At 46.9% G+C, this 26,860-nt stretch overlaps 1 protein-coding gene across 1 annotated transcript in view; it reads right to left on the minus strand.

Annotated features, from left to right (window-relative positions):
- The window catches only part of ROR1 (receptor tyrosine kinase like orphan receptor 1), a 155,937-nt gene that overhangs the window by 5,817 nt on the left and 123,260 nt on the right, over positions 1 to 26,860 (minus strand). Inside the window, exons 5-7 of the mRNA XM_040073515.2 lie at positions 7,591 to 7,718; positions 6,211 to 6,528; positions 3,380 to 3,625 (exon numbers count right to left, since the gene is read on the minus strand). Of these exons, the coding sequence (XP_039929449.1) occupies positions 3,380 to 3,625; positions 6,211 to 6,528; positions 7,591 to 7,718 (692 nt within the window). The remainder of the gene's footprint in view (positions 1 to 3,379; positions 3,626 to 6,210; positions 6,529 to 7,590; positions 7,719 to 26,860) is intronic.

Here is a 26,860-nt window from a genome sequence, read left to right on the forward strand (position 1 = left end):
TGCAGCTTCCCGGGAAACACTGCTCCAGGGAAAGGCAGTGGGAGAGGGGAGAGGGGAGAGGCTTTGGGAGGAGCTCAGGCAGCCCCTGCTGGGTGACAAGGACAGAGCCCCCTCCTGAGTGTCCCAGGGACAGGGATAAGGACAGGGACAGTTCCTCCATCCCAAGTGCTCCAGGCACAGGGACAGGAGCAGGGACAGATCCCTCATCCTGAGCACCCTGGGCACAGGGACAGGGACAGTTCCTCCATCCCAAGTGCTCCAGGCACAGGGACAAGGACAGGGACAGATCCCCTATCCTGAGTGCTCCAGGCACAGGGACAGGGACAGTTCCTCCATCCCAGGTGCTCCAGGGACAGGGACAAGAGCAGGGACAGATCCCTCATCCTGAGTGCCCTTGGCACAGGGACAGGAGCCTGCCCTGCTCTGCCATTTCCCAGGAGCATTCCCAAGGCTTAGGGTGGAATTACACCCGGATTAACGCACTCACTACAGGGGAACTTGGGGATCCCTGGAGCCCAGGCCGCCCTGGCTGTTTCCAAGGGAATTGGGAAAGCCTGAGGCAGCCTTAGGGAGTCTGGGAGAACGGGGATGTTTTATTATCCCTGCAGGGTCACTCCAGTTTGTTTGTCTGTGTTTTCCAGGCTGGGTTTGTACAAGTGCTCGGCGGCCCACACAGATCTCTTTTATGCACTTCATTAAACATGAACTTGATCTGAAGCTTGGGCTCGACTCAAATTGTGACAGAGGCAAAGTTCAAACGGTTCTGGACGTCACTTTGCATAACCCCTCTCCTCTTTCAGGCTCACGCTGTCCTCTGCTCCCCCACGCTCCTCTCTGATCATTCCTTTCAGATTAAGTTGTGCCATCTGGTTTTTAATTGGGAGGAGAGGTAGCCCAAATATTCCTACAGCCCTTGGGAAGCGGGAGAGGACTGCAGCACCATCCCCACGGCATTTTCCCTGCTCCCAGAGAGGCAGGGGTTCACACACCGCCCTTCCCAACCTTCTTAGGCCTGGCTTTGCTAAGCCTCACGCTCGAATTACCCCGTGTTTCACATCCTCCCGCAGCCAGGTTGGCGAAGTTTGGTGAAACAGATCTCTCACAGCTTGTGAGGTACAGCTGAAGAAAGGAAAAGAAAGCAGCAGCACGAGGCAGAGGGAGACCTGGGCACCAGTTCATCACCTGAGCTATTCCAGTCAAAGGCAATTATTATTCTTATTAAGTAGCAGCCCCCAGCCGTGAAGCCTCATTAGGTTAATGGGCTTCTTGGGAGCCACCCTAATTAAATCCATTTCCCATCTAGGCATGTCCTGGCGAGCCAGAATGCACAATAATAGTGATTAAAACGGGCCTGAAATGGCTCTTTCAGCCAGTGCAAAACCAGCAGAATGCAAGTCCCACGCGGTATTCTGGTTTTAATATGCAGATTAGCACTTAACAATTCAATTACTGCTCACCTGATCCAGCTCTGTTTGTGTTTAGAATAATAAAGCCACAGAACAGCGAGCACCATTTAAGGCAGCAGTGAGAGGTTTTGGCAATTAAAACCTTTGTCAGGAATTCTCCAGCCCAGCCTAGCTCAGTTACTATCAAGCAAAGCTTGAAAATCAGAGAATTTGGCTCCAAGAGAGTCCTGGAATCCCAGATCAAAGGCCTGAGGCAGGCCTGGCATCTCGGAGCCCATCTAGAGGGGACTGGCACAAGAATCTTCAGGGTAGCTTTCGGTTATTTCTGTTGAAATGACGGCAGAAGAGATACAGGACTCGAAAAATCACGGAATTGTTGAGGTTGGAAAAGCCCTCAGAGATCAACAAGTCCAACTCTTAAACCAGCACTGCCAACACAGCTCAGGCCTTGTTTAAAAAACAGATGTGACATTGCCGGGTCCTTTAAATGGATTTGAAGTTTGTGTTTACAGAACTGCCCTGGCTGCATTTTTGGGTTTGCAAAATGAACAAAAAGCGAGATTCAGCTCTCATTTGATTCTGCTTTGCAGAGACCCGGGGGGAAGTGAATGGAAGGCCTGAACAAATGGGGCCTAATTGTTTTATCTGCATAACCATATTGATAACAGGCCAAGGGAAAAAAAAAAAAAAAAATAATTACAGCTATTTGCATGGACATGCCAGAAATGCACCCAGAAATGTTATGGAAATTCAAAGTTTCACACGGAATTTGATGTTGCCTACGAGCTGTCACAGCAACATTTACCTTCCCCCTCGGAAAGGAGATACCTTTGATGTTCCTGCTCCGTAGCCAGAACCAAATTAAATTTTTTCTGGTTATGGTTATGAACATTCCTGCAGTGAGACATGTTCTGAGTCTGCTCCAAAGTCTTTTTCAATTAATGGAAAGACGGGGATCGATGCCAAAATGGGATCTAAATTATGTTCTTACTGAAAGGGTAGATCGGGGGAAGGCAGATAGCCTGGGCTCTATCACGTGCATCTCAAACCCTCCCCCTGTTTTTGGGCCCCTCACAAGAAGAAAGCCATGGAGGGGCTGGAGCGTGTCCAGGGAAGGGAAAGGAGCTGGGGAAGGGTCTGGAGAAGCTGAGGGAGCTGGGAAAGGGGCTGAGCCTGGAGAAAAGGAGCTCAGGGGGAACCTTGTGGCTCGGCACAACTCCTGACAGGAGGGGACAGCGGGGGGGATTTGGGATAGCCGGGGGTTGGGATCTGCTCCCAGGGAACAGGGACAGAGGAGGAGGAACGGCCTCAAGTTACATCAGAGGTGATTAGATTGGTCATCAGGGAAAATTTCTTCTCTGAAAGGGTTGTCCAGCCCTGGCACAGCTGCCCAGAGCAGTGGTGGGTCTTAAAAGGGACTTAAAAAGGGATTTAAACGCTGTGTGGATGTGGCACCTGGGGATGGGGGGCAGTGGTGGCCTTGGCAGTGCTGGGGAATGGTTGGACTCGATGACCTCAGAGGGCTTTTCCAACCTAAACAATTCCACGTTTCTATGATTTAATTTGGCCTAAGGAGTTGTACTGATCGGAACAACAATGACCTGGAAAGTCAGGAGCACTTCCACAGAATTCACAGAATCACAGGGTTGGAAGACACCTCCAGGATGATCGAGTCCACCCCAGCCCCAACACCTCAACTAAACCATGGCACTTCCAGGCTTTTATAAACACACCCAGGGATGGTGACTCCACCACCTCCACCTGAGCTGGCAGCGCACAACCATTCCCCAGGAAATGATTTTCAACCACCACTTTGTCACTGAGAGAGGCAGCAAGCGCTCTAAGACCTCCTCAGAGCAGACCCAGCCAGCCTTTCCTACAGCTCTGCTCCTGGGGACTCACAAAACACACTTGTCCCACCAAACCCTTCCCTTTTTCACCCCAGCTCCAACCCAGGCCGGGTCAGGCATTACCGCAGGCTGGCACATCGCAGAGCTCCGACTTGAAGTTCTCGTCCAAGGTGAAGCACCACGGGGCGTCCTTCTGGTTGCCGGGGTTCCTGCAGTAGGAGTGGCCCCCGTTGAGCTCGGGGTACCTGGCAGCGGTGAAGGTGTGGGTGTGGGGGTACTGCGAGTTCCAGGGCTGGCACTGCCGCCCCGAGCGCGTCACGCTCACCGTGCCGCGGTAATCCACGCCCGTGCTGTTGTAGCACCTGTGATCTGCAAAGACAGCCAAAAAAAAAAAAAAACCTGAGCCACGGTCGGTGCTGGGTGCAGCAGCTGTGGGGGTGATCCCTGGGCACTGGGAATTCCAGAGTTCCTGTGCTGCCAGGCTCTGAGCCCCCAGCAAACACTGCACTGACCTGAGCCCGTGGAACAGCTCCCAAAATGGAGTGACAGCGCTGGGATTGTGGCTGTGGGGTTTGGATAGAAGTGTGTGAGAGCACAGGGTGCAAAACTCAGAGCTGAAGGGTTTAGAATGCAGGAATAGAGATAAAGCAGGATGGAGGATTTAGGGCAGAGGCTGAGTCCTTCTTTTTCACCTTCTTCTCCATGGGTCTGGGTGGGATTTTGTAACTGGAGAGAAAAGTCCACATTGTGGGCCACGGGTGTTTGGTTATTGGGTTAAAAGTAAAAATAATTTAGGTGTCATTTCATAATTGGACAGTTTATCCTTGAAAGGCCTTGTAGAGAGAGGGCTAGGGCTCCATTTTTACTCTGTTAACTAGAAGTGCTGTAGCACTCATGGTTTGTGAGACTATGACGTAGATAAGAATTAATAAACATCTGATTCCGATGGTCTTGAGCATTTAATCTCAACTCTGGCAGAAAGAAGATAAAACACAACAGATGAGCTCCTGACGTCTCCCAGCATGGCCCAGTTTGGGAGCGTGGGCTCCCAGTTTGGTGTGTGTGGGAATCCCAGGCACAGAAAATTCTCAAATTCTTGTGCATGCAGGCCCAAATACAGTAAAGAATACAAGGTTCAGCCTGAGACCTTGGAAAAGGCTTCCAAATTTAGAGACCATAAGCAAGAATGTGGGTTTGTAATATAGACAGAGACATATTAAGCTAGGTAGTGGGAAGTTTTAGAGTTTAAAGTTAGGATATAGAAGTAGTTAAAAAGGTAATAAGAAGTTTCAAGGTGTAGCAAGTAGTTTGTGTGTCACTACATGACTGGATAAAAAAACCTGCGCTGAGGCGGGACGTGTGATACAGTTCAATTAGCCATTGGTGGGAAAGTTAAAGCAATATTCCAAAACAATATTGTTTTATGGGCATTCCATCCATAAAACAACCTGTGTGGCAGTAGAGCATTGGCTAATAAACCTCTAAAACCCCTTGTAACCTGTGGCCTTGTGACCACTGACAACCACTGACCACAAACTCCTGGGGGAGGATGTTCTCACCCTTCATGAGACTGTAGAAGAAGAGCAATAAATCAGGTTTTGAGACATCTCCCAGTGGTCCTGTCACTCTTAATAACCTGATAGGTGTGGCTGCAAGGCAGGGCCTGCTTTGCATTCACATTCCTGGGAGGATTTAAAGCTCATGCTCCTGTAGTGAAAACAGCTTCTGCCAAGAGTTTTTGATATAAAATACGCACAAAAAGGCAAAACTGCAGCGGGAAATGGAATTGCAGCCATCATTTTCATAGGAAAATGGACAATTTGTGGGGGCTGTGTTTTATATTTGACTGTTGGGATGTGGAAGGGTTGTGAACGGACTGCTGCTCAGCCAGAGCCTAAAATGAGGCTGGCTTAGGCAGGACAGCCATGGATCCAGCCCTACAAACGTTCTTCCCGACAAGGATCCCTCCACTGCACCTGTGGTGCTGCTGGATCGCGTCAGGCTGAGGTGGGAGGAGGATGAAGGAGCAGGGAGGACGAAGCTGCCCAAATTCCTCAGCACCCAAATGCTTACAGTCCATAGTTTCCTTCCCCATAATCACATAGAAAAGACCTGAAAATATCCATCAGAATTCCTGAAGAAAATCTTTCAGGATTCCTGAAAAAAATCCTTCAGAATTCCTGTAAAAAACAAACCCTTCAGAATTCTTGGGGAAAAAAACAAAACAAAACAAAACAAAACAAAACAAAACAAAACAAAACAAAACAAAACAAAACAATCCTTCAGAATTCCTGAAGATATCCTTCAGAATTCCTGGAAAAAAATCCTTCAGAACTCCTGGAAAAAAATCCTTCAGAACGCCTGGAAAAAAATCCTTCAGAATTCCTGAAGATATCCTTCAGAATTCCTGGAAAAAATCCTTCAGAATTCCTGAAAAAAATCCTTCAGAATTCCTGAAGATATCCTTCAGAACTCCTGGAAAAAATCCTTCAGAGTTCCTGGAAAAAAAATACTTCAGAATTCCTGAAGATATCCTTCAGAATTCCGGGAAAAAAATCCTTCAGAGCTCCTGGAAAAAATCCTTCAAGATTCCTGAAGATATCCTTCAGGATTCCTGAAGATATCCTTCAGAATTCCTGAAAAAAAATCCTTCAGAACTCCTGAAAAAAATCCTTCAAGATTCCTGAAGATATCCTTCAGAATTCCTGAAAAAAAAATCCTTCAGAATTCCTGAAGATATCCTTCAGAATTCCTGGAAAAAATCCTTCAGGATTCCTGAAAAAAAAATCCTTCAGAATTCCTGAAAAAAAATCCTTCAGGACTCCTACCCCTGCTGAACAAGCCGGAGCTGGGAAATCCTCCTGCGAGCTGTCAAAGCCCGAAGTGGGACGCACGAACCCTTCCAGCCAACCTCGGCACCTTCTTCCACGGCAAAGCAGACATTTTCCACTTACTTTTATTGATGGGATCGGCCATGGGAATCCCGATGCGGATACAGTTGACAGCCTCGGGGCTGTCGGGCTGGGGCAGATCTTCGCAGTTGGGCAGCTTCAACCTCATCAGGATCATGGGGTTGGACCTGGCGAAGATGTACTCGGTCTGGCACAGGACGTTCTCCAGGATCTCGCACTCGTCCCGGCACAGATCCCGAGGTTTGGGAGCGGAGGCGGTCTCGTCGCAGTAGGGGAAGGCGTAGTGGCACAGGGACGGGATGGCAAACTGTGAGCACTTGTCCGACAGGTGGCTGGAGGTGCCGATCATGGTGAAGGCGGCTGGAAAACACACACCGCGCGTCGGCTTGGGGGTGTTTTGCCTTCCCGGGAAAAGCCTCGCTTCCCGCTGCAGCTGCGCGGGTGACGGACGGGAACGCACAGCGCTAATTACGCTGGAAGTTATTACTATTTTTTATTATATTATTTTTTATTAACAATGCTGATTTCACCGACGAGGAAAACGCATCGGGTTTTCAACACGGGATTAATGCTAAGCTCATTACCTGCCCCCCCCCCCCAAACTTTAATTATTCCTTTTTTTCCTCCCCGAAACTTGGAATAATTTACAAATTCTTGTAATATTTGGAAGCCCAACAGGTAAACCCCAAATTCCTGCACCGGTTCCTTCGTGGAAGGTGACAACTTTTGTACAATCCCAAATAAATTTTTAAACGAAATGCTGGAAGATTATGAACTGGTGGCTTCACGTTGCATTTCCTGGGGAAATGAAGCCTTTTTTTACAATTTTAACAGTGTTTGGAGACAGAGAGAAAAGAGAAATTTGGGGTATTCTGACATCAAGAAAAAAAAAAAAAATCTGAATATAGAGATGATTACCAAGGTTAGGATCAAGCCGAGTTAATTTATATGAAAAACAGAGGATATCACGATATCTGTGAAGTCAGCAACCCCATCAGCACATCCCACAAAAGTAATGGCAACTGGTTCTCCGCTAAATCCAAAGGAAAACCACTACCTGCTGCATTATTTATGCGGCCTTTCCCAGCACCTAAATTATTCCATTACTAATATTATTATTATTGTTGTTGTTGTTATTTATTTATTTATTTGTTTTTATTCCCTTTTGTTTTCAAACTCTGCTGGGGCACCAGCAGCACTGAAGAGTCTCCCCGAAGCTCTAAACACACAGCCCCTTCTCCTTGAAAAATCCTTTTTTTCCAGGTGTTTTGGGAAGAGCTGGAGGAGCAGAGACACGCAGATGAGCTCACGGCAAGAGGGAATAAAGACCAAAGCGAAATAACATCGCTGTTTATAAAACCTCCGCAGCTTTTTGGGAGCAGGCAGCTGGGTGGGGAGGCGGCCAAGGAGGTTTTTACCCACCTGTGATCTGATTTTCTATTTCCCCCTGCATGTGCAAGGACTCCATGTAGATGGTTCTGTTGCCGATGAAGCGGGCGCAGGCGATGCCCCTGTAAGGCTGGCAAAACCCATCCTCCTCGTACTCATCCCTGAAACAGAAACAAGAAATTGGTGACTGTAAAAACATCAAAAACCATTAGGACTATTTCTTTCTATCAAAAAAAAAAAAAAAAAAAAAAAAAAAAAAAAAAAAAAAAGAGAGCTCAAACATTTGTTTGTTTAAATAAACCCCCTTTCATCTGCCTGGTAAAAAGTGGCATTTCAGCTTAGCCAAAATACACATTAATGTTGTATGAAATGAGTGCTTTTAAGGCTCTGCTCAGAAATAAACCCAGCCTTGATTAGAAGAGAAATACAAACTGCCCGAAAAAATGGGATTGATGTTTATTTAAAGCAGCTAACACATAGTTTTCTATTTTTGAACCAAGCTTGTGCTTAATATTGATAAACACAGCAGGAGGAGTCATGCAAGCAGAATTTCGAGTGTATATAGAAAACCCGGCCTCTGCCAGCACCGATACCCTGGAAATAGGAAATGTTTGCTCGGCCTTCCGTGCGTGGTAACATTTAGTGCTCAAACAGAACCGAAACTGAGACAGGAGTCCAACAGGACACGTTTCTTTCATTAGGTGCTTTCTTTTAGGCCATCCAGGAGACATTTAATCCAGAAACCCAGATGGGAAATTATTTGCCAATGCTCTTCAAACAAAGCAAAGAAAGGCAGGCGCCGGGTATTTTGAATAATCAGCTCTGAGCAGGGAGTTTTAGGGGGGTTTTAGAGCATGATCCCTGAAATCCCAACTGCATGAATCAGCGGCAGGATCCACTAGGAGATATTTTGCACCGAGGTTTTTGGGACGAATCTTCTGGACAGAATTTCTGGATGAGTTTTCTGGACCTCGCCTCTGCTTGAGGTGCCCGCAAAAGGAGGTGATTAGGGAAAACTTGCTGGTGGTTTTTTTGTTAATTCCTGCCCAGCCCAGCCAGCTCCTCTGTGGTTCTCCAATTCGGATAAATGATACTGGAATATCCCTAGGGATGGTGGCAGCCGGGAAGGGAACAGGTTCCTTCCTTTGTGTTCGGAATTCTCCCTCCCCCAGACGCCCAACAGTGGAATCACACCACGCCTTAATAAGGGAAAAAAATCAGAGCTTTTTTTTTTTTTTTTTTTTTTTTAATCAACCAACCCTGCCATTAAGTTTAACAAAAGCCACTTTCATCCCCTCCCAAAGACCTCCTCGGCTGTGAGAGCTTGGAAATGCAAATTCCCTGGGGGGCTCTTTGAAGTCTCCCATCCTTTGTGCGCTCCCTCGCAGAGTCAGCGGCTGCTCCCGGTGCCCTGTCACCGCGGCCAGCTCCGCCTAAGGGGATTAGTGGGAAGAAGAGCTGGGATCTCCTTCCAGGACATCCCAAACATCTCCCGGGCTAACAGAGCAGCGTCCCCGCGGGATTCCCCACAGGGAGAAGCCAAACCCCAGCGATTAAGAGCAGTAATTTATGAGTGTGAAGGCGAAGGGGTGGGAAAGAGGGATGGGAGAGGTGGAAACCTCTCAGCATCGGAAAATCGGTGGGAAAGGGTCCCAAGATATTCCCAAGCACGTCGGGAGCTGGGTTGCAAAAGCACGACTTTAACTGCCAATTAAAGTCTTCATTAACAGCCCGAGGGAAGGTTGAGATGCCTCAGGGATTCAGGCAGCAGAGACACCTGAGATGCAAGCAGGGATGCACAACCACATCCTTGGGTTCCTGTCAGCTCTGGTGGAAATGTTCTTGTTCTGCTGGTTCTTGAAGAGAAGAACTGAAACCTGAGCTGAAAAACCCCAGCAGCGGCTGCAGGCTCTGGAGTCGAGTTCATCTTCTCGTCATTAAATGCCCAGACAGGAGATAATTAATTAGCCGTTTATTATTTTTTTATGGAATTATAGTGCCATAGAATCCTCAAGGTGGGAACAGGCCGCTAAGATCAAGTCCAACCATCCCGCAGCACTGCCAAGGCCACCACTGACCACGTCCCCAAGTGCCACGTCCACAGGGATTTTAAATCCCTCCAGGGATGGGGACACTGTGCCGATGTCTGACCACCCTTTCTGTAAAACAGACTTCCAAAATATCCACCCTGAGCCTCCCCTGGCCCAGGCTGAGGCCGTTCCCTCTCCTCCTGTCCCTGTTCCCTGAGAGCAGATCCCAAATCCCCCTGGCTGTCCCCTCCTGTCAGGAGTTGTGCAGAGCCAGAATTTCCCCCTGAGCTCCTTTTCTCCAGGCTGAATTGATCCTGGAATTTCACTCAGGGACTGCCCAAAGGTCCCCTTGGAAGGGAAGGACAGCTGCGAGCAGGGCCAGCAGCTCACCTGGCTGGAAATGCCCTGAGGAGAGGGATTCGGCAGATAATCCTAGGAGGGGAGGATTGGAGGGAAGAGGAAGGGCCGGGATGCCACCAGCTCTGCCCTGGGGCTGAATCCAGCGGAATTCACACGGGGAAAACTGCAGGTTAGCAGATTAGGAGCTCATGAAGAGCAGGAACTATTTAGGATTGTTTTGGGAATCAGCTCCATAATGGGCAGAAGGGTAAAACAAATGAAAGGAACAAGAGCATCAGGGTATGACAGAGGCTCCGCGGTCCCCTGGACTCTGCTCCGGGGGTCTTGGGGGTAAAAAAAGGGCTGGGAGGTTACTTGATTGAACAGCATTATTATTATTATTATTATTATTATTATTATTATTATTATTATTATTATTATTATTATTATTATTATTTTATTCCCTTTTGCTTTCAAACCCTGCTGGGGTACCAGCAGCACTGAGTCTCCCAGAAGCTGTAAACACACAGCTCCTTCTCCTTGAAAAATCTTTCTTTTCCAGGTGTTTTGTGAAGAGCTGGAGGAGCAGAGACACCCAGACGAGCTCATGGCAAGGCGTACAGACCAAAACGAAATAACATCGCTGTTTATAAAACTGCAGCAGCTTTTTGGGGAACCCTGAGCCACCGCTCCCCACAACACAGAGGTTTTGGGGAGCAGCCACAGCTCCCCCTAACCCTTTCCTGCTGAACAGAGGCTGCCGAGGTGATCAACCTCTGCTTCCCAGACATTCCATCCAAACCCATCCAAATCCAGAGCCGGACGGGCTCCTGCAGCTTAAACACATTCCCCACCTCCTTCTGCCCCCTGGCAGCGCCCTGGCTTTAAACAAAGCTATTTCCAGGCCTGGCTTTAAACAAAGCTATTTCCAGGCCTGGCTTTAAACACAGCTATTTCCAGGTCTGGCTTTAAACGCAGCGATCACTTTTTGTTTTTAAACACACCTGACAATTTTTGGTTTCAAACACACCTATCAGTTTTTGGCTTTAAACACGGCTATTATCAGGTTTGGCTTCAAACACAGCTCTCAGTTTTTGCTTTTAAACACAGCGATCACTTTTTGGTTTTTAAACATACCTATCAGTTTTTGGTTTCAAACACACCTATCCGGTTTTTGGCTTTAAACACGGCTATTATCAGGTTTGGCTTTAAACACAGCAATCGGTTTTTGGTTTCAAACACACCTACCAGTTTTTGGTTTCAAACACATCAATCGGTTTTTGGTTTCAAACACAGCTCTCCGTTTTTGGCTTTAAACACGGCCATTATCAGGTTTTGGCTTTAAACGCAGCTCTCAGTTTCTTGGGATGGAGGCTGAGTCCACATTCCTGTCCCACACTCCGTGTTTGGCGTCCCTCACCTGCTCTGTGTAAGGAATCACCGCATCCCCGCTCCGATGAGTTTCTGCTTCTCGATCCCGATCCCACACAAGGAAGGTTCCCTTTGGCTCCAGCAGGATGGAAATCAGGCCTGACCCAGCAATTAACGCGTTAACATCCACAGACCAGCTGAAACCCTAATGATTAAATCCTAACAAACTGGAAGTCAATCCAAGCCTGGAGGCGTTTCCGATTGTGGACGGACTTTAATCACTCGTGCAAATGGTGGCTGGAGAGGGGAGGAGAGCAGCCAGCAGGTGGAAGAGAGGGATGGCAGCCTGCAGGAACAGTTCCAGCCCAACCACGGCACAGGGTTTGGGGTCTGGGAGCTGCCCCATAACCCATTCCTGCTCCTTGCACCCCACAGAGCCCCGGCGAGCGTTGGGTGAAGGCTGCACCAGGCAAAGGGCTGGGGTTTAATGACCAACAGATGATTCAGCACTGGAGGGCTTTAAGAGCCTTTTCTTTTCAGCTTTGGTTTCCACTCTGTCTTCTGGCTCGCTCTGTCAATGTTTCCAGCCTGGATGTTTATCTTGGAGCTTTGCCCACTGCTTTTGGATCCCGCTGCACTTCTCCCTGTGACACCTCCTCTGGCTTGGTGTAAGAATAGCGCCGAAGATTAATTTACACCGTGCTCAGGTGTCTCTGAGGATCTGATTGCTCAAAGTTCACACAAAACCAAGGAAGGGCTTTGAAGGGTGTTCACAGCCAAAATCCCTTTAAGATCCCTTCCAGCCCTGCCCATCCTCTGATTCCATCTCTTTATCTCCGCTGCTTCTGGCGTGAAGCTCCAGTGAATCCAGAGGCTGATCCCCCTCCCAGTGCAGCTCCTCTCTGAGACTGGGCAGAATTTCTGCCTCTGCAGCTTTTTGGGCATCCCCGTGCTAAGCAGGCAGAGCAGAGAAACATTAACAATCAGTTTACAGTATTTATTTAATCGCTTCACGCTAAGCTTTGTGGTGCCAGCTCCTCTGCAAGTGGTTCCTGAACACAAACCATCTCTGCAAGGTTCTCTGTCAAACTCCACTTCCCAACATCCTGAATTTTCTTCGCCAGCCTTTTTCTAAATTACAAGAAATCGCCCAAATTTAAACAACATTTCCAGAAAATGCCAACAACAAGTCCGGGAACTCAGTTCAGCAAAAGCTTTGAAACCAGGATTTAACGTGAGTTCACTTAGAAGTATTTCATCTATTGACAGAAAAACTGAACCCATGACATCATGTCGTATTCATTTTTACAATCCAATATATTAAAAAAGCATATTCCAGAGATGCTGTAATTGTGTGGTCATTCCTACCACACCCCACAGATATTTCTTTTCCTTTCTTTCTGTCTTTCTTTTTCTCTTTCTTTCCTTCCTCCCTCCTTTCTTTCTTTATCTCTTCCCCTTTTTGCCTTAAGAAGGATTTAAATGAGTACCCTGCAAGAAAGAATCATAAATCCAGGACTAATTTGGATGTCTGGAGCAAAAATGGCCAAAAGAGCAAACAGAACAAAGCAAGACAAAGTCCCAAATGCCCTGAGTGTCCCAAAAGCCAGCATGAATTAAGGTGTAAATGCAGAGAAGATTGATTTATGAGAATGAACCAAAACGAAATAAATGTTGAATTATCTCCCACGTCTACCGAGTGGAGATGGAAAAGTTTTGTCTCTGGGTGAAGACTGCAGCCATTTTTTTCACTGAGACATTTTGTCTTGCCATTAATTACAAGGTGTATCAATAAATTACTTTTATGGTTGCGTACACCCAGTGCCCCCTCTCTGTATAAATTATTTGCACATTGTTAAATAAATTATATTTTGTTCCCTCCCCGCGTTCCAGCTTCGCACAGGATGAAATGAAAGGGTTTTGACTTGGCAGATCTCCCTTAAAGCAAACAGATGAATAAAAATTCTCTCATACTTTCCAAAGAGCAAAACCCAGTTGCTTGTGCCTCGCTTGGAAAATGGGAACACCTTGGCTCCGTTTCACATTAATATTTCAGCAAATTTCTGCATTTCGCTTTGCAAAAAGAAGAGAACTGCCCAGACTTCCACTGTGTTATTTAGGAGAAAAGTTCTGGGGAGTAAAAGCTGTTGCTGTGTGACACCCCTTTAAAGGGCAGCCAGGCTTGAAATAGGAAAGCAGAGGCAGAAAGTAAAAAATTCATTTTGCTGTGCTTTGACATCAATATAGAGTCACATAAAACCTCTGAATAATAATAATAATTATTATTAATAATAATAGTACAGCTTGGGATAGTGGAAAGTGTCCCTGCTTCTGGCAGGGGTTGGAGTAAGATGATCTTTAATATCCCCCCCAGCACAAACCATTCTAGGTCTCTGTGATTAAAAAATGCCAACGATTAAACAAGATCTGCCTAAGGAATTCCTTTACTTGGTTGCTGCCTCACTATTCAGACCGATGGTTGCTTTGGATGACGCCTCCAATCCAGATATGGATAAATAATCCAAAATTCCTGCGGGTTTGGGATGCTGGTCGAATGGATTTGCGGTGGGATGGCACCAGGGAGCCCAGGCCAGCGCTGAGGCTGCATTAGGGCCACGAATTAGAGCTAAATATTGATCAAAAATCAATAAATCAGCCCTCAGATTCAGCTTCAGAGATGGGTTTTTTTCCCTCCTAAACACTGGACATGTCCCTTTGCTAACACAACTCCTGCAAAGCCCAAGGGGTTTTCCCATTCCCTGCAGGCCAGGGTGGCTCAGCAGCTGCAGCTGCTTAGGAACAACCTTGGGAGCAGGGTTGGGATCTTTCCTGGCAGATTCCTGACATCATTACTCAGGAAGCACAGCAAATCATATGCTGGGAGTTTTGGGAATGGCAGGAAACTCCTGGCACTGGCGTTTTGTTTGACAGAGCTTTTTTTAAGGTTACGTTTGGAAGCTCGACTTGTCCAAGTTTCAAAACGCAGAGGGGGGAAAAAAAATAACGTGAAATATTTTTGAAGAGCGGTCAAGAGGGATAAGATTACACGTGCTGGACGTTGTCTCCTCTCTCAGAGGAGAAAACCCCCAGAAAAATCCCCTCCCTCCTGCCGGATTCCCTCCTGGAGCCGCGGGGTCTCACCCAGCCTCGACCACCTCTCATGGAGCTCCGGAGAAGGAGGTTGGGGTGGAAGGATCGGCAGCTCCACCCCATAAATCTGCAGCTGCTCTGCCCTGAGTGACCCCAGACCTTGGGGCTGAAGGTCTGAGGGGCCTGGATGGGGCTGGAGCACATCCCATCCTCATCCATGTCCTACCCACTGCTGGGAAGCTGGACACCAAGGCAAAGGGAAGAGACTTCCTTGAAGAGCTTGGCCACATCCTTCACATCTTTTTTTGTCCAAATCCCTCCTAGCTGTGAGGGAATATTAAGAATTTAGGGTCCAATTATGCACATTTTGGTTAGACTTGAGGTTTCCCAGCCCTAAATTCTGAAAATTCAGATTCTGATGTTCTAGAAAGCCACATCCCAACCCTTCCTGGGTATCAGGACACAGCTTAGAACTCTTCCAAACTGAGAGAAAAACCTGTAATATTGAACCCCCCAAAACAGGTTTCAGCCCATTTTATCTCTCCCTAAATCTTTCCTGCTTTCCCTTATTTTCTGGAGTCACAGCTTCGTTTCTGCTCCTCCCTCCCCTCTCTCCTTCCTCCTAACATTTAATTTGTCTTCTGTGCCTCAAATAGTTCTTTCTTCTGGTGACCTAATATTTTAACCCTAAGCGTGATGAGAAACAGACTTCATAAACCTGACACTTGAATTAAAAGTGAAACACATGCCTCAGCGCAAGTTAATTAAAAATAATACCTGTAATGTTAGCTTGTTTAAGCCATTACTTGACCAGAAATTTGCGCCCATCAATAAACGGAGTCCACAATTGCTGCAAAAATAGCAGCAAGCTCCAAGTTACCAAAATTAGCTGGTTTATTTTTATTTCACGGATAAAAAGATCTCCCTGATAGGAGGGGCAGACAGGGGGAGGTGTCAGGCTCTGCTCCCAGAGAACAGGATGAGGGGAAATGGCCTCAAGTTGTGCCAGGAGAGGTTTAGGTTGGATTTTGGGAGAATTTTTGGGTGATCGGGCGTTGAAGTGGGGCAGTGGTGGAGTCCCCATCCCTGCAGGGATTCAAAATCCCTGTGGTGGTGGCACTTGGGGACGTGGGGCAGCGGTGGCCTTGGCAGTGCTGGGGGTGCTTGGACTGGATCTCAGAGAGTTTTTCCAAGCTAAACAATCCCATGGTTCTGTTATATTCCAGACTCCTTTAAGAAAATCCAGCGGATTTTCCTAAAGAACCTTCCTGGGAGCTCGGCCCGGGTGGGAACACGAAGCTTTCCTCAGCAACCCAGGATTGTTGGGTTTAGGAGCATCACAAACCTGAGCTGGGGGTAAATCCAAACCCATCCTGAGCAGTTGGTCTCCCTGAATTCCTCGGCCAGGCCTCACAACTGTGAAAACACTGGAAGCTCACAAAAACTGCAGGTCTGTCATAAATCCAGGCCCTGCCACACAAATTCCTCAGCTGGGAATTGCCAGGGCTTGAGAAGGGCATCGAGACCAAACTGGGAATGGCCTGTGGAAAAGATCCTTCTGGAGATAAGAAACTCCTCCTTAAGGCAACAAACCCCAGCGCAAATCGGCTCCAGTGGCAATGAAAAGCTGTTCCTCCTCCGTGCCCTCCTGGAAATGGGATAAGGCACGGAGAGAGAACCTGTTTGTTTTCCTTAAAAACATTTTCCCCTCTCTCCGGAGGCTGCACAGACCTGAGCGAAGCAGCCACACTCCAGGAGCCACCCTGGGAACAAACCACTCTTATTTCATCAGGTAGGGCTGGAGTATTCACAATTTACAGCCCAACTATTCGCATTTTGGTTAGCCTCGAGAAGGATGCCCGGCCCTAAATTCTGAAAATCCAGGAAAGAATTGTGAAAAAATGACAGTTTCCTACTCAAAAACGGGACAAATCCCTCCCAAAACTTCAGTTTCTAGGGAAAAATACCCCAGCCAGTCACTGCCTCTTCCTCATGTCAGCCAAAATAAAGTGAATATATTCCAATACACCTTCCTGCCTGTTTTCTGGCAGCAGCATTAAAAGTAAATTCTAAACCCTTCTATATTTTTTCTTCTTTTGTTTGTTTGTTTTTGTTTGGGGTGGGTTTTGTGTTTGGGGTTTTTTTGGTTGTTTCTTTTTTGTTGTTGTTGGAAACATCTAATTTTTCAATGTCAACCAGTTTGAAACTCTACAAGTTTAAATTGTTCGTCTGAGCAACTCCAGGAAAAGCCCAGTCTGTAGGAAACATCAAAAACGCTGTCCCTTCACAGCCTTTTTACAGCCAATAATTGGTATTCAAGGTGAAAAAAACCCCACTTTTCATCCCACACAACAAGCACATTTTAAAATTCATGTGGCTGAAAACGCACTTTTTTTTTGGACTTGTCAAAGTTTTGAGATATTAAATTTATTGACATTTCCCAATACATAAAACTATCCCAATGGCTTTATTTAGCTTCATTTTATTATTCCAGTGTGCTGGCAATTGGGAATATGAATCCCCTCGAGGTTTGCATTAGAAGGAATTATGTTAATGTGCCACTGGGAACGGATGACAATTTTTTAAAGCATTTTACACTTGATTATTGGGGTGCTTTGATGCAAATTAAAGCATGTCTGCCAGACTTCCTACCTGTGCCACCAACATTTCAGCTGCAAATCTGAAATTAATTGGCATTGATAAGCCCAAATGCATGATATGGCTGATATTAATACATTCTCCCACTGGAAAAATATTATTTAAGATAACAGGCTTGTTTCTGGAGCCTTGTTTTAATAACATCTGTTCTGGCACACTCGAGCAGTTGCACTGGATCAAATTTAAAAGCTGGGTTTTGTCTGGGAGTCAGTGAAATTCTCAGATCAATACACACTCTTATCGTGGTCTTGTAATATAAAACATGGATTTTGCAACTGCATTTAAAAAAAAAAAAATCGAGGATTAAGCCAAACATCATTTAAAGGGCAGGCACAGCCCCCCATCCGTGCAGCAGAGCCATTTAGAGTTGAAAATCAAAGGAAACCCTGATATTCCTACCCTGCTGCTCCTTTGATCCAGCCAAGGAACTTTATTTTGGCAAGACCACGATTGGCCTGTTTTGTCTGCAATGCCAAGGATGGAGTAACAATCCACGTTATTCATGGAAAAATCCAGAGCTGGAGCCCACGGAGCTCCTCAGGTTTATCCCCACACAGCTGAGATCAGACCCTGAAACAGCCGCAGCTCCTGATGCTCCAAACAGCTCCCAGGGCAAAGCAAGCACTCCCCAGAGCCTTCCCTCACCTTCAGCACTGCTGGAATAATATTTTCTCTCATTATCTCTTGCTCCTTCCCAGTCTCCAAAAGACGGGAGCACTCCTGGAAGGGCAAATCCTCATCTGACACTCCTGGGCTGATTGGTGCCCGTCGAGGAAGAAAAAACAACAGCACCAAATTTTAAATAAATGCTGAAAAATTACCGTGAGGAGCAAAAGTCAGACAAGGAGATTTCCAAAACTACCAAAGCTGCCAATGGTGCAAAAGAGGCTTTATGAGGCTTTCAAGTCCATGATGAAGAGTTTCCGCTGTAATTCGTGTTTGTTTCTCGCGAGATGGAAATGGTGGAACTGCCACCAAGAAGGCAGAGTTGAAGGCATTAATTATCATTTAAACGCAATAAAACGGTTTCTGTTCCAAAAGTAGCCAAAGAAGACGTTAGAGAGGAATTGCTAAAGCCAGATCTTTTAGACACAGGCAGGTGGAGGCAACTTCCATCCCAGAACTGTAGGAGAAACCTCTCTCTCCGTGATCTCTGCAGGATTATCGCTCATGTGCTGTATGTGCTTCCATACTCACACACGTCCTGGGAAAACCCAAATCACTCCATGGCTGTTGGCCTTGCAAACCTCCCTCACAAACCAGCGGAATGGCTGGAATGAAGCCCAAAACACCCAGGATCTGAGGTGGTGACAGAGCAGGGGGCAATGCCCAGGAGCCTACGGAAAAGAGAACTCTCAGAGCAGAGTCAAGAGCTGGGCTGTAAAGGGAAAAGTGGTTTTACATTTAGGATCCTAAAGGGGCATCTAACCCCATGCACAAGCATTTTCAGGCGTTAAAGGAAGATAAAATCAACACGACAGGGGTTTTTCCTCAAAGATGTACCCCAGTTAATTGAAAATCACCAGAACTGAGCCGTACCCAAAGAGAGAAGTTCTACAGCAGTGGGGACTGCAATGGTCCCTCCTCTCTCTAAACCTGAGGATTTTTGCTTTAAATTGAACATTAACAAAATTATGGGTATGTCACAGACCTCTGCTTTTAGCCTTATCTTACCTCCAGTGTCCTGCAACTTGAATGAAAAACTGAAATAATCCCCCCACATCCCAGCTGCAACTGCTTATTAAAGGAAATCCAGTGACTTCAGATGTGACATTGTAGGGTTAATTCTGACTTTTCTCCTGTACATATTAAATCTAAATAATGGTAGAGCATAAAAGTGGGAAACCGGTGAGCCTTAAAGGAGATGGGTGAAAAACTTCCACGTCATTTTCTCCGCTGGTTTTCAGTGGGAGTAACAAAAGAACATCGAGGGATCTTCTGAGATTTCCAAAAAAGCCCTCCAAACCTCTAAACCAGCTGTGAACCTTGAAAGGGGACTGGCTTGCAAAGTGCTCTTGGTGCTAATTGCCGGGCAGAACTGTGGGAAAAGAACGTGTCCATTCATCTGGAGCAAAACCAGGAGGGAAAGAAAATTTGTTTAAAATAAATTCGCCGGCATGAGAAATTTGGCTGGAGAACCACAGCAGGGTAACATTGGTGATTCGTTTTTGCTGAGCACTGATCCTGGCTGGCTCAGGCACCAATAAGAGCATCCAAATCCCAGCTGGGATGGTAAGTGCTCTCCTTCCTCGCCCAGGTAACCGCGCGTGTTCTCCTGTTAACAAGATCAATAAACTTGACGCGCTCAGAAATGGATGATTAACTCCTTTTACAGGTATCCGAGGTGGCCCCCGGGTTATTGCTTTGAACAGCCAGAGCTGGAACGTCAGGAATGGTTTTAATTATCAGGATAAATAATGTAACACCTTATAATCTTCTCCCTTGCACTTTGTGATGCAGCTACACGGACTGGGAGCGAGTAGTAACTGCACACAGGCTGAGCAGTGATGTTATCCTTGTAGGAAAACTCATTCCCAAGTTTTTACACCCTGTTGAAATCATGGAAGCCCCTTGGGTCACTACTTTTCCCACTTTTAATGGCTTGACTGGGCTGAAGAAACACTTGCCCCAACACTGGTTCTCCTGAAGGCTGCAGAAACCTGAGGTAAAAACTGAAGTTGAGCTTGGGATGGATTCAAATTGAAAATGAATAGGTTTGGATGGGACACTGGGAAGGAATTCCTGACTGGGAGGGTGGGGAGGGGCTGGGCTGGAATTCCCAGAGAAGTTGTGGCTGCCCCTGGATCCCTGGAAGTGTCCAAGGCCGGGCTGGAGCACCCTGGGGTGGTGGAAGGTGTCCCTGCCCATGGGATGAGCTTTAAGGTCTCTCCCAACCCAAACCATTCCATCATTCTGTGAGGGAGGGAAGCTCTGCAGCCCCCAGCTCCCAGCTGGAACAGAGAATTCCAGGGACAAGCCCAGGGCCAGCACCCAGCTCTGGATGTGGGATGCCTCACCAGGCTAAAAGCAAAGGCTGAGCACCGAGTCTGTGTGAAGGGGAAGGAGAACCCCAAACTGCCCACGGAAAGAAAGGATTTACGTGCAGACAGAGATGACTTTTCGTGTGGGTGAAAGAACGCCGAGGACAGGAAACAAATCCATCCCACAGAGCCACAGACGCTGCCTCTCCCCCTGCCAGTGCCCTGCGCTTGCAAGCCTGTAATTATAATTATTATTATTATTATTACTTTTTGTTCTCCTGAATAATTCCTACCACAACCAACCGGAGCTTTCACTACTGCAACGCTTGAAATGTTTCACCTTCATTCATTTTCCAGCCCACCGGTAGTGAGGCTGGCAGATAAACCAAAAACCTGCTTGAAGCAGTGCCCAGAGCTGAGCTCTGGATCTGCTGAACCTCCAGCAGATCCCTCAGGGCTCCTCCTTTCCTCGGTTCCCCCTCGACACAAAATTAAAAGAGCAGAGGAGGATTTGTTTAAGGAATATCAGCTGGGCGCTGAAGTAAAAGAACAAAACGAGACAGGGATGGAGGTTTGCCCACTGAGATTTTCCTGCTGGCTTGTGTGAGAGGTTTTACTGCGACCACAGAAACATTACAGGCCTTTAAATGGGATTTCCCTCGTAATTAAAGGCCTCATGGCACAGGGAGCCTCGTGTACATCGGGGATGACCTCAGATATTGTAAGTGGGTTCTGAAATGTGTGAGCAGTTCTTTATTCCACCCTTCCACCCAGCCTCTCCCAAGGCTCAGGAAAGTTCCAGAGCAGCACTCGGCCACCAGACGCTACAGGGTTTGAAGGCAAACAAGGGCTTTGGAACCCACTTGTTCCACGGGAGAGACGCTCCCTTTCCTCTTTCAGAAAATTGTAATTAAGTCATAATTTCATCTGTCAGCTTTCTGACTCCATTACACTGAACTCGTGACAGCCAGACACCATTTTACACCATGAGCACCCGAGCTATTGAATTATTTCCCTTCTTCCCTCCTCCACCTACAGCTCTTGCCACCCTTCCGCAGGAGTAAAACTTTGGGCAACAGAGGCAGTGAGGACCAGAGAAACTCAAGTTGTGTGTTCTCCTGCAGCACTGAATCCTTGGAATGACTCTGAACCCACCACAGGCTGGTGGGGAGGGAAATCAAGGACCTTGGTTTCAAATAACTTAACTTTTTGTTGTATTTTATTTTTTAACTGTGTAAGGTAGACCAGCAACCCCCCAAAACAGAACAGAAAGCTCCCAAAGCCTGGGACTGAGGCGTATTTTCCATTTTGTCCCCAAAATAACACTTCCCACCTCTGTTTTAGAAATTCTGCACTGAGAGACCACTGAGGAAGGAACAGGGTTGGATTTACACACAAATAAAACAGCAGATCAGTGATTTCCCTGCGCTGCCTCAAGCATAACAAAAATCGGGTTTTATCTCACATGAATCAGAGATTCTCTAAAACACCGGTTTTTATTTGTCCTCTTTGAGCACACAGCACACACTCGGGCCAAGCCCTTCCAAAGCCAGGCTCTGCTGAGCCAGGACTGAAAGCTGACCCAGGCCAGGATGGCTGAAGCCCGTTGTCACTGCAATATTGTCAGGTCTTTCCTCACAGCCTTCGGGCTCAAAGAAATCCCGCTAAGCCACTTAAAATGTCCTCCTGATTACAGCCAAACGAGAAAATGCTTTTGACTAAAACTGTCTTCGAGAGCAAACGCCGCCTCCTGAACGCTGGAACGCTTCACAAAAAAAACCCAGTGGTTTGGCCCAAAGTGCTGCTGCAAGCTTTTAGCAGCTCCACCAGGGATTTTGGGGTTGGCTTCAAAGGAGCTGTTACCTGGAATGACCACATGAAATATGGGAAAACCAGATTACGCCTCTGCTCTGAAGCACAGCCAGCATCTCCCTCCCCTCTCTGCTGGGTTAGGGGCTGTGCATTTTTTCTTTGCTTTTCTGATGGCCCCAGCTTCGTTTCAACAGGGAATAAAAGCAAAGTTTGGAAGCTCCAAACGTTTGATCCAATCCGATAGTTTTGTTTCCAAGCAGCCTTAATGTGGAGCTTAGGAACACAGGTCCCCTGTCCTGGGGGGATGAACTCCAGCCCAGATAACTTCTGCGGGGAGAGCAGTGGGAAAAAAAGCCTCTGGGTGACATTAAGGCATTCATGGGAACAATATTTGGCAGGTTTGGCTGTTTGGTTTAACTCACGAGACTGGGTTTATTATTAGTCAGACCCAGACTGCCAACTGGGCTTAATGATATTTATTGTTTTTTACAACAGTTGAAGAATATCTCCAAGAACACAACGGGCTGGAGGAAATGACCAGCAGAAGTAATGCAACTTTCCAACCTTTCCTGATTTTTTTTTTTTTTTTTTTTGCCTTTCTGTTGTCAAGAACTTCAAAATTATCCTCACTCTGCTCCTTTTTAAATAAATCAGGAAAACAGGCACAAAGCCTGTAACTCAGGGTCAAATTATGTCATCACAGGATTTCTTCAGTGTTGTGGAAAGATTGATAACTGAGATATTCAATTGGAGAAAGGAAAATTTATCCTATATCTGTACTTTACTTATCAGTCCCCTTGGAATCGTAGATTTATAAAGGCTGGGAAAAATCATTGAGTCCAACGAATAACCAGGACCCTGAGAGAGATTTGAGAGTTTCCTGGATCCAGGGTTAAAAAAGGCAATAAGGTCTTGATATATATATATAAATATGAGTATAAATAAAGTCATTGATATATAAATAAAGGCAATAAAGATAGAATGACAGCATAAATGCCTCTTTCAGTGTTATCCTCACTCTCAGCTCCCTCAGTCTCCAGGAGCTGGCCACAAATCCCACATGCCAGGCCGGGGAATATTGACTGTGCAGCTGTGAAATGATTCCGTTTCTGATGGAAATGTAAATCCCAAACTGCTCCAACCCTGCCTGGAGCATTCCACAAGGGCCACTTCCACCCCAAACACTTATTCCCATCTATCTGTAGCTGCCGTGGGTGATCCTGCACGGAAGGAAAACCCATGCCCAGGTTCTAATGCGCTTCACTCCCTTCTCCCTGCCTGCTTAGACCAATATTGACGCCTCTGTCATTAATTTGTTTTCAGATAATGCAGCGCTGTCTCCAGGCTGGGCCGGGCCTTTCCCGCCGCGCCGCGTGCGGGCAGGAGGAGTTTCTGTTTGCGCTGCCCGCAGATAAGGGAACGCTCCGGCTGAAATCTGCAGGAACTGTTATCAGGCACCCTTTCAAGAGTCAAAAGCACTTTCTAAGGTCGATCTTTCACCAAGCTCCAGGCCAATCTCTTTTCTGGAGGCTTGCCACAGCCTAACAAAACACGATTTAGGCCAATTCGTGGCAAAGAACGTGAAAAGCGGCGGGTGATGCAGGGCCACAGCAGACAGGACCAGTTGGATATTGGGAAGGAATTCCTGGCTGGGAGGGTGGGGAGGCCCTGGAATAGAATTCCCAGAGAAGCTGTGGCTGCTGCTGGGTCCCTGGGAGTGTCCCAGGCCAGGCTGGACAGGGCTTGGAGCAGCCTGGGGTGGTGGAAGGTGTCCCTGCCGTGGCAGGGTTGGCACTGGATGAACTTTAAGGTCCTTTCCACCCCATCCCACCCTAATTCCATTCTCTTTTCTGTTTCAGGCTGCTCCTGCAATGGTTTGTGCTGATCCCCCCACACCAGGTGCCCTGTGGCCCTACAGCTGCAGCACCTCCAGTTCAGGCCCTTCAACCACACCTTAAATCTTACTTTGGGCTCAGCTTTCCCCATGTCTGGGAGATAAGGGGAGGTAAAGAGGCAAAGGAGCCTGGGACTCCCAGATAAGGTGTATATTTAGCTACCTAAGTACCCCGAGGTCGATAAAACACCCTGGAATATGCTCCGCAGCCAATTCACTTCACACAAGACACAACCGTGGCTTCCTAAACCCTGCCTCACATTCACCCAGAGGTTTTCGGTCCTTTTTTGCTCACTCAGGGAAATCCAGTCATGACTCCCAAAATCCTGCTCCCTCAGCAGACACTTCACTGTCCCCAGAGCCAGAGCAGAACAATCCAGGGAAAAGGTGGAAGGAGAGATAAGGGTGCAGAACATCAAAGACCCTGTGGAGAGGACAAGGCCAGCAGATAACCTGCCTGAGCCCCTGGCAAACCCAGGCAGGATTATTTTCCCTGGGATGAAGTCATGCAGCAGGACGTAACGTGGTTTGTGTCAGCATCAGCCGCTCAGACTCCAACCTTGCACCTTGTGAGGCTTTTTTTTCACCCCCTCCCAAAATATATTTCTATTTCTATTTCTATTTCTATTTCTATTTCTATTTCTATTTCTATTTCTATTTCTATTTCTATTTCTATTTCTATTTATATTTATATTTATATTTATATTTATATTTATATTTATATTTGCCTCTGTGTGTAGTATCCCACTTCGGGGTTGTGTCAGGTCCCACAGGCCATAGGGACGAGCTGTAGCACCAGCACGCAGTGGGACTGTAAAAAATCCCACACCAAAACACCTGGGAATTGTGTCCAGTCCTCGTTCACAATTTCCAGCATTGAACAGCAGCAGGGAGTTTCTGTGCCAGCCACAAAATGCGGGGCAGGCTGGAATTCCAAGATTCCAGGAGTCAAAGCCTGGCAGCCAGAGCGCAGGGACGTCGCTCTCAGGATGCTGTTGGAGCACCGAATCTCTTCTGGCCTCTTAATTAGCATTTTTTTCTTCTCTAAATTTTTCCTCCTGTGGCCAAAAGAGAAAAGCCTCTGTGCTCCTCTTTGAAATCCACAATCACACACGCAGTTGGCCAGGCCTCACCTGGATGCTGGCCAGTGCTTACACATTTTCTTGTTGCAGGAACCGTGCTGGCACACAGAGCCTCTGCACAAAAGATCTGTTTGACTGAAAAACCCAGATGTGTTTAGCTGAAAGTTAAAAAAAAAAAAAAAAAGAATTAAAGAAAAAAGACTCAATCACTGAAAAAGATGGGAAAATCCGGGGGGGGTTGTGGTTTCACAAGTTATTTCTGGGAATCGCAAACCCCATTTTTGTTTCATGAATCAGATGCTCCTTAAAATTACAGCCCTCTTGTCTCCTCTTTTCCCCTCTCCTCGTTCCCAGTGGTTAAATAAAACAAAACAATGCCATATTTAGGATATTTATATATAGAAGAGGCTCCATGAAGAATAAAAGGACTGTTCCAGAGGAATATTGGCATCGCGACTTGGGAATATATCCCTGCCATACACACCCAGGTTAAACTTCTTCAGAACATGCTCACAACGCAATAAATGATAAATACATAGAATTTTCCTGCACTCTTCCCACTGGGTTCCACCCCAGCAGGGTTTTTCCAGCTCATTTTTACACCAGCCCTTGTAAACTGGCATTTTCCTTTTCTTTCTCACTGCAGCTCTTGTGGAAGTTCTTGCTCCAGCACTTCTGATTTCAGTGATTTGTGCCCAGGATTTCTCCTGCAGTGAGTAAAGTTTGGGATAAGCACAAAGCCAAGGCTCCAGGCAACGGGAACAATGGAAAATGAGATAAAAAGAACAAAAGGATTGGGCACAGAACCATTTCCCAGGCCGAAGCATCTCCATTGTTACATTAAATTCTCTCATCTCCGGGAATCTGCTCTGCCCTGTTCTGTTCTGGTTCTGATCTCTGCAGCCACACCTGAGCTGAAGACACTCACTCCTATATGCCTAAGGGACCAGCCTTGCCATGGATGATGGATAGAAAGTGAGTTTCAAAGGGTTGTGGAGAACAGGAACTTCAAAAATGATGTTCAGAATCCAGGTTTGGGGGAATTTTGAGGGGCAATGGCTGCAGTGCAAATTCCTGGTTTAGTGGAAGGTGTCCATGGCAGCACAGGAAATTCAAAAATAATGTTTAAAATCCGTGTTTTGGGGAAATTTTGAGGGGCAATGGCTGCAGTGCAAGCTCCTGGTTTAGTGGCAGGGCTTGGAATGAGGTGATCCTTGAGGGCCCTTCCAACCTTTGGGATTCTGTGATGTGTTTGTGCGCACAACACACGGAGCAACGCACAAATACCTGAGTGAACGACCAAAACGCTGCCTTTGATCTCCCCAGAATTACTCACTCAACCCAATTTGCATTCAGGAATTCATGGATAAAAGGAGATTCATCAGCCGAGGGTGGTGAGAGCTCCCTGACCTCTCTGCCCCTCCCAGCCTGCTGGGCAGGTGCCCTTGGCACCATCCACGTGTTGGAAACTCTTCCAGAGAGCCCAGGGCTTCCTCCTGGCGACACATCCAGGTGTGGGACATGGGCATTCCCACCCTCCCCACATCCCCTGAGCAGCCTGGAGCTGGGCCTGCATCTGCAGCACCCAAAGATAAAATAATCATTTATTTGTAAAGTCAGTAGGGCTTGTTGGATTATTTTTCTTTTTTTAACAAAAGAAGCTTCTTCCAGCTGAGTCAGAGGAGCAGAGCAGGATCATGGAAGATGATTCCAAGGGTTTTACAGCTTGTCCAAGAGGGCAGAGTTAAAGGAAGGATGTTCAGGACCCTTGGGTTCCTTTGGGACAGCCCTGCTGCCTTTGCCTCAGAACTGATTTCCAAATCTGGCTCTGAGACAGCTTAGGGAAAGCAGCAAAAATAACACCCATGAATTACTGTGTTATCTATCCCTGCCTGTCTCCTTTTACAGAAATCATCATTTCACACTTGGCCCATCTGTTTTTCTGCCATCACGTCGGGGCAGAGCTCTGCACCTATAAATTATGGAAGGAAAAGTGCTGAGTGTGTGGATACCTTTGAAAACACGATCCCCCAATGAAATCTGGAA

Source organism: Hirundo rustica, chromosome 9, assembly GCF_015227805.2.
Source record: "Hirundo rustica isolate bHirRus1 chromosome 9, bHirRus1.pri.v3, whole genome shotgun sequence".
In the NCBI taxonomy this organism is placed as follows: Eukaryota; Metazoa; Chordata; class Aves; order Passeriformes; family Hirundinidae; genus Hirundo; species Hirundo rustica.